Source organism: Dryobates pubescens, chromosome 1 (assembly GCF_014839835.1).
Source record: "Dryobates pubescens isolate bDryPub1 chromosome 1, bDryPub1.pri, whole genome shotgun sequence".
Taxonomy (NCBI): domain Eukaryota; kingdom Metazoa; phylum Chordata; class Aves; order Piciformes; family Picidae; genus Dryobates; species Dryobates pubescens.
Genome location: NC_071612.1, coordinates 5,242,938 through 5,255,240, shown reverse-complemented (window position 1 = coordinate 5,255,240; position 12,303 = coordinate 5,242,938). Strand labels below are relative to the sequence as shown.

Sequence of the window (12,303 nt, the reverse complement as noted above, 5' to 3'; positions counted from 1 at the left end):
TTAATTACAACAGTAAGTGAAAAATTATTGTTGCTGATTAAAATAATTGTGATTCATTATCAACAGATTACTGAATGCTGCTTTAATCCTTTAAGTGTGTACATTCTTTAGGAAGCCATGCATATTGTCACTGAATTTCTAGCTCATTTGTTGTCATAGAATCGTAGAGCTGTTAGGGTTGGAAGGGACCTCAAGGATCATCTAGTTCCAACCCCCCTGCCATGGGCAGGGACACCTCACACCAGATCAGGTTGCTCACAGCCACATCCACCCTGGCCTTAAAAGCCTCCAGGGATGAGGCTTCCAGCACCTCCCTCATATCTTTGTATAAAAATTTTGATACCTTTTTTTCATCTTCTGGTTGTGAGAGATGAAGTGTTCTTGATGAAAAGTTTTTCTTCTGTACTCCTGGTCAGTGTATTGTTTTTAAGAAAATTGTTTCAGCCTCAAAAAAAAAAAAAATAATTAAAAATCCAGTAATTAAAAGTAATTTAATTTAGGCTGGATGTTAGGAAGAAGTTCTTCATAGAAAGAGTGATTGGCCATTGGAATGGGCTGCCCAGGGAGGTGGTGGAGTCACCATCACTGGAGGTGTTTAGGAAGAGACTTGATGGGGTGCTTGGTGCCATGGTTTAGTTGATTGGATGGTGTTGAGTGATAGGTTGGACTCGATGATCTCAAAGGTCTCTTCCAACCTAGTTAATTCTATTCTATTCCATTCTAAAGTGGTTGGTGCCTGAACTGAAGCAATGAACGCAGTATATCAAGTAAGTGAGAAACAGACTTGTGAAAGGATTTCTCTGTGAGCTGACAAGCACTTTCAGTTTTCCCAGCAAAGCTGTATGTTATCTCTTGTCACTGGTTCTACCTGCCTGTGGAGACTGACAACTACCTTTTATGTTCAGGATCCTTTCACTTTCTGTTGACTTCAGGTAAAACTGCAGACACTCAGCATGATCAAAGAGGGATGTGGGAGGCTTCCAGCACCAGTCCCTTCACTTTCTACTGTTCTGATTTTCCAACTGCAGGCATCTCTTAATTCACATTGACTTCAGCAGCCTTCAAATAATAAAGTGCTTAGTTTGAGTCTTATAATAATCATCCTGAAAAAAAGAATATTGAATGCAAAAGAAGATAATTTGTCTCAGAAGCCCCTTCCAACTGCCTCTAGGTGAAATGGTTCCTTTTACAACTGTGTCATATGTTTTCCTGTCTATGTTGAATGTTAAGTTTGTCTGTAATGGAGTCTAATGCTTTCCGGTGGGCACCTGATAACAAAGAATAATCTCCAAAAAGTGTATTGAAGATGATTTTTCAAGTACTTGTAAAGCATGAGAAAACCTTCTTTGTTAAAAATAAGGGCTAATACAAAGTTACTGCTTTTTACTGGGAATATAAGGAAAGGCAGCCCTGAGTACTTGATGCATAAAGAGAACATTTTCCAAGACAATGTCAACGTTAATCTTTTTTTTTACCTTAATTCCTTTGTGGTAGCACTGTAATCCAGTTGATATGCATTCTGTATTCCTGAAGAGTATGTCAAAATAGTATTCATATCTTTTAAAATATGTCAAATTTTCATGTCAAACCCCATACAAAGTTTTTTTGTTTGTTTTGTTTCAGCACAGCTTGTGTCTTCGCTGATTGAGAAGCTGAAATTACTCTTTGCCGGCAAAAGCCAGAATATGTTCAAAAATCAGTATCAGGTAAAACAAAAACAGTTTGAGTTTTTAACCCCTTCCATTTCACCTCTAAGAGAACTCAATTAAAGTGGCTTATTCTGAGGGGCAAAAAGCCCAGATACAGAAATGTTTGGTTATTCTGCATTTTGATAGAAATGTTATGAAATAGTGGGTAGCTATAGATGCTCTGAGGTCTGGAGTGGACACCATCATGGTGTTACTAATGGTTTTTTATCTGTCTTCACTATTGCGGGCCAGACCAGGCACACCATCTGGTCCCACACAGTCATGGAAGCAGGCCCAACTCTTCAGGTATAGTCAGAAAAGTGGGCTTGGTTTACTCTCTTGGTCCAGCACTGGGTTGTGATAACACCAGTCACATCTCTCACAAACCTTATTATCCCTGTTACTGTTTCCTGGTCTTGCTTTTCACCACACTTTGTCCCCCTTTCTCTGCACCAGTTCACTCCTGAGATACTGACCCACCTCTAATTATTTTTTCTCCACTAGTCCCAGATGTGCTACATCTCTAACCAAAACTGTATGTCTAATGCTGTTGCCCAGGTGCCAATGGCTTTGTGGGATTGTGCTCCCCAAAAGATGCTACATGCCCCCCTCCAGCTGATTGTGGATTTTGAAAGTTTGTTGCTTAATTCCCCCTTGGCTACCCATGAGATCCAGCCATCTTCCATGGTACTAAGGAACTTCAGTCAGCTTCTCACGTCAGTTTGTTCAGCATTTTCTCATGTATTTAGCAGTTTTCTGCATCCTGTTCAGTTAGCTTAACCTCAAATCAGGGCCTGCTCAAGGGCTGCTTAACAAAATGTGTTTGTATTATAGAATGGAATGGAATGGAATGGAATGGAATGGAATGGAATAGAATAGAATAGAATAGAATAGAATAGAATAGAATAGAATAGAATAGACCAGGTTGGAAGAGACCTTCAAGATCATCACATCCAACCTATTACCCAACCCACCTATATATGGGAGAAAAAAAACAGTGCTGCTAAGGTTTGCTACAAGCACACACAACTTGTCAGTTAAAAATCCCTTTTTTGTTAGCCTTCTGGGAGCTTGATCCTGTAGCCTTTATACTTTCAAACTGATCCTGTGCCATATTTTAATACTTTTTGGCAATTACAGATTTAAAATATATTTTATGAGAGCAGTTTGTGGAATGCCTTTTTGAATCTCCAGGTGTGGGTGGGCAGAGGAAACTACCTAATTTATGGGTGGTGCAGAGTTGATGCTTTCTGAAAAAAATAATTTGAAGAGCATTTATTTTGCTGGCAAGGCTGCTTGCCTCACTTGCTCAGTCTGACTTATGTACAATTGTTTGGGCGGCTGAGCATAAAGAGGAGTGCAGGCACCTGGGAATGGGAGGAGAACAAGTGGATTTGTAATGATTGATTAGGTCAACCATCCTGCTGAAAAAAATCCTTATCAAACTATAGGCTGAATACATCAGATGTCACCAAAACAGGGAGATTGAACGGGAGAAATATTTGAAGCAAATACTTCCCTAGGCAGAGGTGCCAAAGCTTACCTCCCCAAGAGCCTGTGCTTACATTCTTTGATGGCTAACAGCACACATGCTCTGTGTAGGGAGTTTTCACTTGGCAGAGTCATTTATGATAACTTTCCAATGTTCATTCTCTGGTGCCTCATGAAGGCTGCAGCACTTAAGTCAGCCCAGAAAGGAAGTATATTTTTTTGTGAGTTGTCCATACTGTTTGGTCAAATCAGGCTGAGAAATGACTTTGACATACTCACATGTGTAGACAGAGCCAAAAATATTCACATATGTAGACAGATTGTGTACACTTCTTTTCTATAGGAAATCAGACTGAACGTCCAATCTGCAACAGTCTGGGGGGTTTTAGCACAGTATCACAGTATAACTAAGGTTGGAAGAGACCCCAAGGATCATCAAGTCCAACCTGTCCCAACAGACCTCACGACTAGACCATGGCACCAAGTGCCACGTCCAATCTCCCCTTGAACACCTCCAGGGACAGCGACTCCACCACCTCCCCGGGCAGCACATCCCAATGACGAATGACTCGCTCAGTGAAGAACTTTTTCCTCACCTCGCGTCTAAACCTCCCCTGGCACAGCTTGAGACTGTGTCCCATTGTTCTGGTGCTGGTTGCCTGGGAGAAGAGACCAACCCCTTCCTGGCTGCAACCACCTTTCAGGTAGTTGTAGAGGGCAATGAGGTCACCTCTGATTCTTCTCTTCTCCAGGCTAAACAATCCCAGCTCCCTCAGCCTCTCCTCATAGGGCTGTGCTCAAGGCTTCTCCCCAGCCTTGTTGCCCTTCTCTGGACACGTTCAAGTGTTTCAATGTCCTTCTTAAACTGAGGGGCCCAGAACTGGACACAGTACTCAAGGTGTGGCCTAAACAATGCAGAGTCCAGGGGCACAATGACCTCCCTGCTCCTGCTGGCCACGCTATTCCTAATACAGGCCAGGAATGTATGTTTTAAAACTCACTTCATTTGAGTTGTAGAAATAAACCATATCCAAATCACTTAAGAATTCTAAAAAATATGCCAGAGATAGAAAATTTTGGGTTTTAAAAGAATTAGATAGATAGATAGATAGGTAGATAGATAGATAGATAGATAGATAGATACTGACTGATGAGTAATACTGACTGTGGTAACAGCCTGATGTGGACAGGGTTAGTTTTTATGTGGTCATCTTGATTGTTGATAACTTAATGCTGAACATTTGGCTGTGTGATGTGTCCTCAAACCATTTTATCATAGGGTGGCCCATTTGTGGAAATATTCAGTGCTCAAGGCAAGAACCCAGTAGCAAAATGGAAGATTTATGGCAACCCATCAGCTATACGGAAAGTAAGTTTTTAAAGAAACTTAGAAAACGTAGAGCACAAAACAGAAAAAATGTGAATGAAGCTTAAAACTAGGAGTTAATGAGGGCTTTGACCTGACAGAAGAGTTGTCACTTGCAGTTCTGTCATTGTGACAGACTAAATGACTACTTAAATGAGTTCTTTATGCCTACTTGCTGACTAGGTTCATTGCAGCATAATTTTATGGTTTAAATATTTAGAAAGTAATTTTGCTGTTTTGGTAACTGATGGCTTGAATTGGGCCCACTGGATCATGAGTCCTGTTCATCTGCATGATTTGTTCATGAAACATGCAAGCAAAAGACATTTCTATGGATTGTATTAGCATCATTTTGGAACTACTGTCATGCTTGCAGCGCTGTCTGCCATTTGTGGATTTCATTTTGTCACAAAAAATTAGCTTTTCAGATTATTAGCTTTGTTGGTAAGAAGGAGAATTCTATCAGGATGCTTCTGTTTATTGTTCTTTTCTGTAGGAATACGATAAAGAAATCAAAAGCTTTGTTTTTGTACTTGAAGGAAGCAGCCAAGTCAACAAAATGCAGCTACCAAAGGAAGCTACACAAACTTGTAAGTCTGAAATAATTAAATGGTTGTGATGTTCTGATTTTTAAATCAGTATTACATTAGACTAGGAAATTTGGATTGTTCTCCCTTACTTTTGGGTTTAGTTCAGCATTAGCAAAGTGGGTTTTCTTTAGCTTATTAGAAGGTCAGTTACAAATAAGAAAAATGTATAGAAATGCATTACTAAAGTAAGTGCTTTAGGGAAGGTCCCAGTTGGTACATGTCCTACTGCTGCTAGGTTTGTTTCTGTACCTGATCCTGCTACAGACCAGTGTCTGACAAATTACTTCTGACTTGTTCAGTACTTTCTACTAAAGTCAGTAATTCTATTGGCATCAGAGAATGTGAACTAGGTTCCTGTCCCCTTTCACCTTTTACTTTTCAAAGTATTTTTAGTGTTATGTATCAAGTATCACAAGCAGTACAAGGAAGTTATACCCAAATTTCAGCTGTATTTATGCATAGAATGTTTTCCCAGATTGTCTATTACTAACACCAGAGTAAACCAGAATCAAAGCAGTCTGTTTCTTGGGGCATACAGCAATCATCACAATTTATGCCTCGAACTTCACTGCAGGTAATTGTACTTTATAAGGCTTGTAGTAATGAAATGAGCTGGTTTAGGATTAACTGCTTACTTTTGAAGAAAAACTGGGATGGTGATTTTAGTCAAATGGAAGAGGAATCTTCTGGTGTACTTCTTATACAGGGTATATAATTGCAAATAGGCTTTTCCAAATGAACACAAAAGCCCCAAGAAATTATATAGGCTTGTCATGCACTAAAGCCTTGAAGGTTAATCTGATTTTTATGTTTCACATGAAATTTACTGCTGTCTTCAGTATAATAAATATTAGTCTAATGTATCTTTCTAAGGAATCCAACTTGAATTTGTTCATTGCCAACATTACAACAAACTATTACAGCCTAAAATGAGGACTGAATATTGGTGTTGTAGGTTATCACTGCTATGAACAGTTTGCTTCATAGTGTAGCAATACCTCAGTTAAATTTCCATCTGTTACTCTTCTGTCTCCCTCTGTTGAGGTGTATGTACCTCAAGTATTCCATTTATATCAAGTTTGCAGTCTCCTGGTTGTACTGTAATGTTTGAATTCTCTTCCAATATAAGATGGCAGATTGTGGTGGGTTGATAAAATATAATTTGGAAACTTAAAGTGTCATTTGACACAAAAAAGGGAGTTCTGAACTGACATTCTTTAGAAAAGGAGCTAATGTTGCTGTTAAGTCAATGAAGAGCAGCCCATACCCTCCTTGATAGAACAAATAAGAAAACCACATGTGGCTCAATTCAGGCACTTTTGTACTATCTGTTATCCCTTGATAGGGAGCTACTTGAATTATGAAAGATTTCTAGTGTTTGTTCCCTCAGTTAAGCTCCTTTGCTATTGCTCTGAACATCAGAATCCCCCATTGAGCATTGTTGTCCTGATCTGGATTGCATTTTCACCCAGCGGTTTTATGAAGTTGTTTAATATGGTGTACACTGTCACAAATGTGAGCACAAGTTTCATATGACTATAAGATAATCTTGATAGGAAAGTATTACTTTATTTTATAATTCCTATGGGATATTTGAGGGCTACATGCTCTTGGAACACAATGTAGAATTTTAAGAAGAGATTCCTTTTTGTTTTTCATGAGAATTATACCAAAGCCACAGATGGGACTTTTAAAGCAACACTTTTATTGCAGTTTGAATTGGTTTTCTTCAGGTTTTTGCTGTGTTCATATGTTGTGTGAGCCTTGGGAAATAGTGTTGCAGGAGCATAGCTGTATGGTACAAAATTGAAATGCTTGTTGGTGAAATGTGCATCTGCACACACACAGCACGTGTATTTAATTTCTTTTTCTCTTTCTAGTGGGACTGATTCAACCATTTCTGACACTTCAGGTTTTTGTGCCATTGGGACAAGAGTTCTCCACTGTGTTAATGTAAGATGCATAAAATTTGCTTGAATACTTAACGTAAAGAATGCCTGATTGCAGCCATTAATTGTGGTGACAGATTTTACATTAAATCATGGTGGCTTGAGTCAATAAGAAGTAATTAAGCTAATGAGATCATTGTTTCTTGGGTGTTTTAAATACTGGCATTCATTTGCAGCAGGCAGAAAAACCTAACAATCACGAATGAAGATGGGGAAAAATCTGAAGAAACAAGACATGCTATGGTTTTAATTGCTGCATTACAAAAGGGACAAAACAAACAGACTGTGTCATGCAGGAAGCAAACTAACTATGTAGATTTGCTTCTCATGGGGCTTCTGTAGACAGATGACAGGGACAGGAATTCAGATTTTCTGTAGTGTCATTGATATAGTTTTGGATCAAATTGATAAGCCAGAACTATGATAAAATACGAATATGATTTATTACATATAAAAAATGATTTTTCTGAGCCAATATGATCCAGGTTCATTTGCCCGGCCGATGATAGGTTAATTATACACACTAGGATGCTAATAAGCAGTGGAATAACAGTCTAGGAAAATCAGAACTTGGAATATGGAGGAACAAACTGGACACTTCTTATAAGCACAAAAACAAACAGCAACGCCACCCCAGGTGGCAAGATGGACCTCCTCAGGTTGACAGCAGAACTAACCAAGAGGTAAACAAGCTATAAACCTTAGGAATAACCAGGTAAATTGGCGTAGGTTACTCACTAACCGCCGAGCTATTAACTACCAAAACCTTTGCTGAATGAAGCAATGCTCTGAGTTCATATTTGTAATCCAAAGGGCAGGAATAATAGAACAGAATAGAATTAACCAGGTTAGAAAAGACCTTCGAGATCATCAAGTCCAACCTATCATCCAACTAAACCATGGTACCAAGCGCCCCATCCAGTCTCTTCCTAAACACCTCCAGCAATGGTGATCCCACTACCTCCTTGGGCAGCACATTCCAATGGCCAATCACTTTTTCTGTGAAGACCTTCTCCCTAACAGTATCACAGTATCACTAAGGTTGGAAGAGACCTCGAGGACCATCGAGTCCAACCTGTCACCACAGACCTCATGACTAGACCATGGCACCAAGTGCCACATCCAATCCCCTCTTGAACACTTCCAGGCACGGTGATTCCATCACCTCCCTGGGCAGCCCATTCCAATGACAAACTACTTGTTCGGTGAAGAACTTTCTCCTCACCTTGAGCCTAAACTTCCCCTGGCGCAGCTTGAGACTGTGTCCCCTTGTTCTGGTGCTTGTTGCCTGGGAGAAGAGACCAACCCCTTCCTGGCTACAACCACCTTTCAGGTAGTTGTAGAGGGCAATGAGGTCACCCCTGAGCCTCCTCTTCTCCAGGCTAAACAATCCCAGCTCCCTCAATCTCTCCTCATAGGGTTTGTGCTCAAGGCCTCTCCCCAGCCTTGTTGCCCTTCTCTGGACATGTTCTAGTGTCTCAATGTCCTTCTTAAACTAAGGGGCCCAGAACTGGACAACATCTAGCCTAAACCTCCCCTGGCACAGCTTGAGACTGCGTCCTCTTGTTCTGGTGCTGGTTGCCTGGGAGAAGAGACCAAACCCCACCTGGCTACAACAAAAGGTAGTATCCAAAATTAGAGGTTAGAGGAAGTGAGAGAGTGCACACTGCTGTGGTGGAGATAGATGACTCAAACACTATGCTGCCAGGACAAAAGAAGCTAATTGCACTGAAGACAGGAGCAGGAGGTAGGTGCTTGTCGATGCCTTGAATCCCGTTAACGAACAGCGGGGGAGAAGATGAGGGAGAGATACGAGAGAGAGTTGTGGGCTCTGAAATCTCCCCTATAAATTGCCTTTTTGCATACTGAACGGCCCAATGGCGTATTAGCTGTTCAAATCCAGCCAATCAGTTCAAAACATTGTATGGCAGGCAAAACTGCACATGCCTTCTCTCATAGCCTCTGACACATGCAGTTGCCTCTCTGAAACATGAGGCTTGGGGTCCAGTTTACACCCCCTCCAGGCAGCCTTAACATTGCCTGCCTATTGGCTCCTTGACCCCCAACCTGGACCCTGCAATGGGGAGGGAGGAGAAAGGGCAGTGGCCAAACAGGTTTAGCTGGCTTTTTAATGCCTTTTCCCGGACAGTCATATTGAGTTTGGTTCCACCTGGGATCTTTTCACCCATCTGTACCTCTTACTAAGAACCTCTCCTCCACTTATTCTGCTCTTCTCTTTTTCAGCACTTGCTTTTTTTCCATAACTGAGAAACCACTAATTTTCTACCACCTCTCCCACCTTTCCTTGCCCTCTCCCTTTCCAGCTCATACTTAGACTTCGTGTTTCCTTCATCTTTTCTCATTACTTCCCATTCCTGCCGTTACTATGTTCTTCTTACAACAATATATATTTATTTCTATAGTATTCATAAGTAGTTCTATAAATACATGTATTTTGTATTTGCTGTATATAGTTTATGAAAGTTGTAACTGCTACTGTTTCACTTTTTCCTTTTTTGCCAACTTCCTAAGCTATCATTATCAGAGAGCCTGGTACAAAACCTGATTCTCTCTCCTCTTAGATGCAGTGAGTTCAGTGTCTGTGTAGATGAAGTAATCTCACTGAATACATTTCCATGTAATTTTGGGGAAAATAATAGATGTTTAATTCAGTGTAACTGTTTCATTAATTATTTGTCATAATCAAATCATGCTTATTCTGAAAGTTGCAGAAGTTCTTCAATGCATTCAAAGTAACTGGAGCTACTTGTACATGCCTAAAAAGTACAATCTCATTTGTTCCCCACTTAATGCAACTGTATGCAGAAGGTAGTACTAATTTTATTTTTAAAGAAGCTTTGTTAAGTTTTGTATGAGAAGTCAACTAACTTACTGACATACCTATGAACTCCTTTAAGGCTTGCAAAACAGAGTGCATTTTACCCTAGCAGACTCATGATAATCCAGTAAATAATGAAGACAAGTCCTTCCTGCTTCCTGTGACTGCCATTCGGTTCGTTTCATTTCAGATATTTTTGAAAGGAATCTCCTGCTTGCTTGTGATTGCCCTGTTGCTTCCTGGGGCTTAACATTTGGTTTCTTACATAATCTGACTGTTTACTCCTACTGAATTTTTTGAGTAGCTTCAACTGAAAATTGATAGCATACCAAGCCATCAAAAGTGCTTTATCTAAGAAAAAAAAACCCGACCAACCACATAACAAACACTTCAGCAAGTTTTGTAAGTGCTGCACATGATGCTTTATGGTACCTTTTTTTCCCTCTCAAGGCCATCCATCACTGCTGGCATCAGTGAGCTAAACCTTCAAACTCGCTGCTATCAAGCAGTCATGCAAGCCTCCTGTCATAAATACCAAACCTGCAAACAGCTGTTTAAATTGGCTGGTTTGCTTTTTCTTTGCACGAAATTTTAGGAGAATTTTAGATACTTTAAGTGGCATGATTAGATGAATATCACCAACAAACAATCAATATATAGATCTGCATGAAAAATATGTTATATAGATTGTGGATGAGAAATTGGGTGAAGAACAATAAAATCACAAGTAAGGTAGGGAGCACGTAATTTATGCAACCTTTCTGAAGCAAATAATAGCAAAGCTATTAACAATGATGAATATAACTGTCTGTTGTGAATGTAGTAGCCAGTTGTTAAATCTCAGCATTATGTATTTTGCTATCTTTCTGAAAAAGAAAAAGTAGTTCAATGTTTGGAAAAAAAAAATAGTGTAAAAGAAAAGAGCATCTGGCTTGTGTTGGTATTGTTTCAGTATAGGGACATGGCCAGTTAGTAACACTTCTGCTTGGCATTTCAACAAGCACACTACCATTCATTTTTACTAAAATACTGTAATGCCAGTCATTGGCATACAGGGTTACAGGATGTCAGGGGTTGGAAGGGACCCAAAGAGATCATGGAGTCCAACCCCATTGCCAGAGCAGAGCCATACAATCTAGCTCAGGTCACAGAGGAACACATCCAGACGAGCCTTGAAAGTCTCCAGAGAAGGAGACTCCACGATCTCTCTGGGGAGCCTGTTCCAGTGGTCTGTGACCCTTACAGTAAAGAAATGCCCCCTTGTGTTGAGGTGGAACCTCCTGTGCTGCAACTTAAATCCATCGCTCCTTGTCCTATCACAGGGAGCAAGTGAGAAGAGCCTGTCCCCTCCCTCCTGACCCCCAGCCCTCAGTTATTTATAAACATTTATTAAATGTCTACTTTGTATCTAATGTTTATTTTCAGTGTTAGGTATCACAGGAAATCAGTAGTTCATACATTAATACGTTTTATAGCAAATGAATTTGTGCACAGTGCCTCTACCATTCTTCAGATACTGCTGAGGAGAGTTTAGCTCAGCCTTCTTTACTGCTTCCCATTAGGTAGTTAGACACATTAGTGAGATCTCCCTTTGAACCTACTCAAGGCTAATCAAACCCAACTCCCTCAACCTCTCCTCCTAAGTCAGATGCTCTAGTTTCTTAATCGTCTTTGTTATCCTGTTTAGCATAGTAAGCTGATGAAACACTGTGTCCAGCCTGTACAGTTCCCTTTGTTTCTGCTAATCCTTTCAGTCCAGAATCAAGAACACTAGCTTTCTGTGTTGCAGTATTTCTGCTTAAATTTCCAAATACCCTGAAATTGTTTTAACCATTAACAACTTTGTTGAAATGTGTCTTGGATCTGATGGAACTGATGGCAGGGTTGCTTTAAGTTTTAACTTGCTAGATAGTAAATTTTAACACATCATTTGATATGCTATTAAATGAATACTGTGGTATTATGTGTTGTCCTGGTGATACTACAGAATAAATTATTACATTCTAGGACTTTAGCAAGTCATGGATCAATTGAAGTAGCACAAAGTAAACTGAATCCTGGTTGGTGCGTTGGTAGGGTTTGTTAGTCAGGATTTTCATTTGTCAGACAAAGTAAATGCATGATCCAGTTTTAGCAAGAAAACAGGTTTGTCTTTTTAAAAGAAAGTCTTCTAGCAATGATAAGTAGTTAGAGTAAATGGTTTAAATGTGAGAAATAGGCTGCACTTTAGTGAACTGTTAAACATAACAAGTGTGAGCGTAACCTTTGTCTTTGAATACGGAGGGGCAGATTGTCTTTTTAAAACAGATACATTCAGGGAAAGAAAAACAAAGGGGAAAGAATAACAACCAATAAACTAAAAAGCCAAGAGAATTAGTTC

The 12,303-nt window shown here is 39.9% G+C and overlaps 1 protein-coding gene across 1 annotated transcript in view; it reads left to right on the top strand.

Moving 5' to 3' along the window:
• Window positions 1–1,663: 1,663 nt before the first annotated feature.
• CFAP20DC (CFAP20 domain containing) overlaps window positions 1,664–12,303 on the top strand; it is a 75,171-nt gene continuing 64,531 nt past the window's right edge. The window contains exons 1-4 of the mRNA XM_009905960.2: window positions 1,664–1,706; window positions 4,459–4,548; window positions 5,042–5,135; window positions 7,016–7,088. Coding sequence (XP_009904262.2) covers window positions 1,686–1,706; window positions 4,459–4,548; window positions 5,042–5,135; window positions 7,016–7,088 — 278 coding nt within the window. The 5' untranslated portion in view covers window positions 1,664–1,685. The remainder of the gene's footprint in view (window positions 1,707–4,458; window positions 4,549–5,041; window positions 5,136–7,015; window positions 7,089–12,303) is intronic.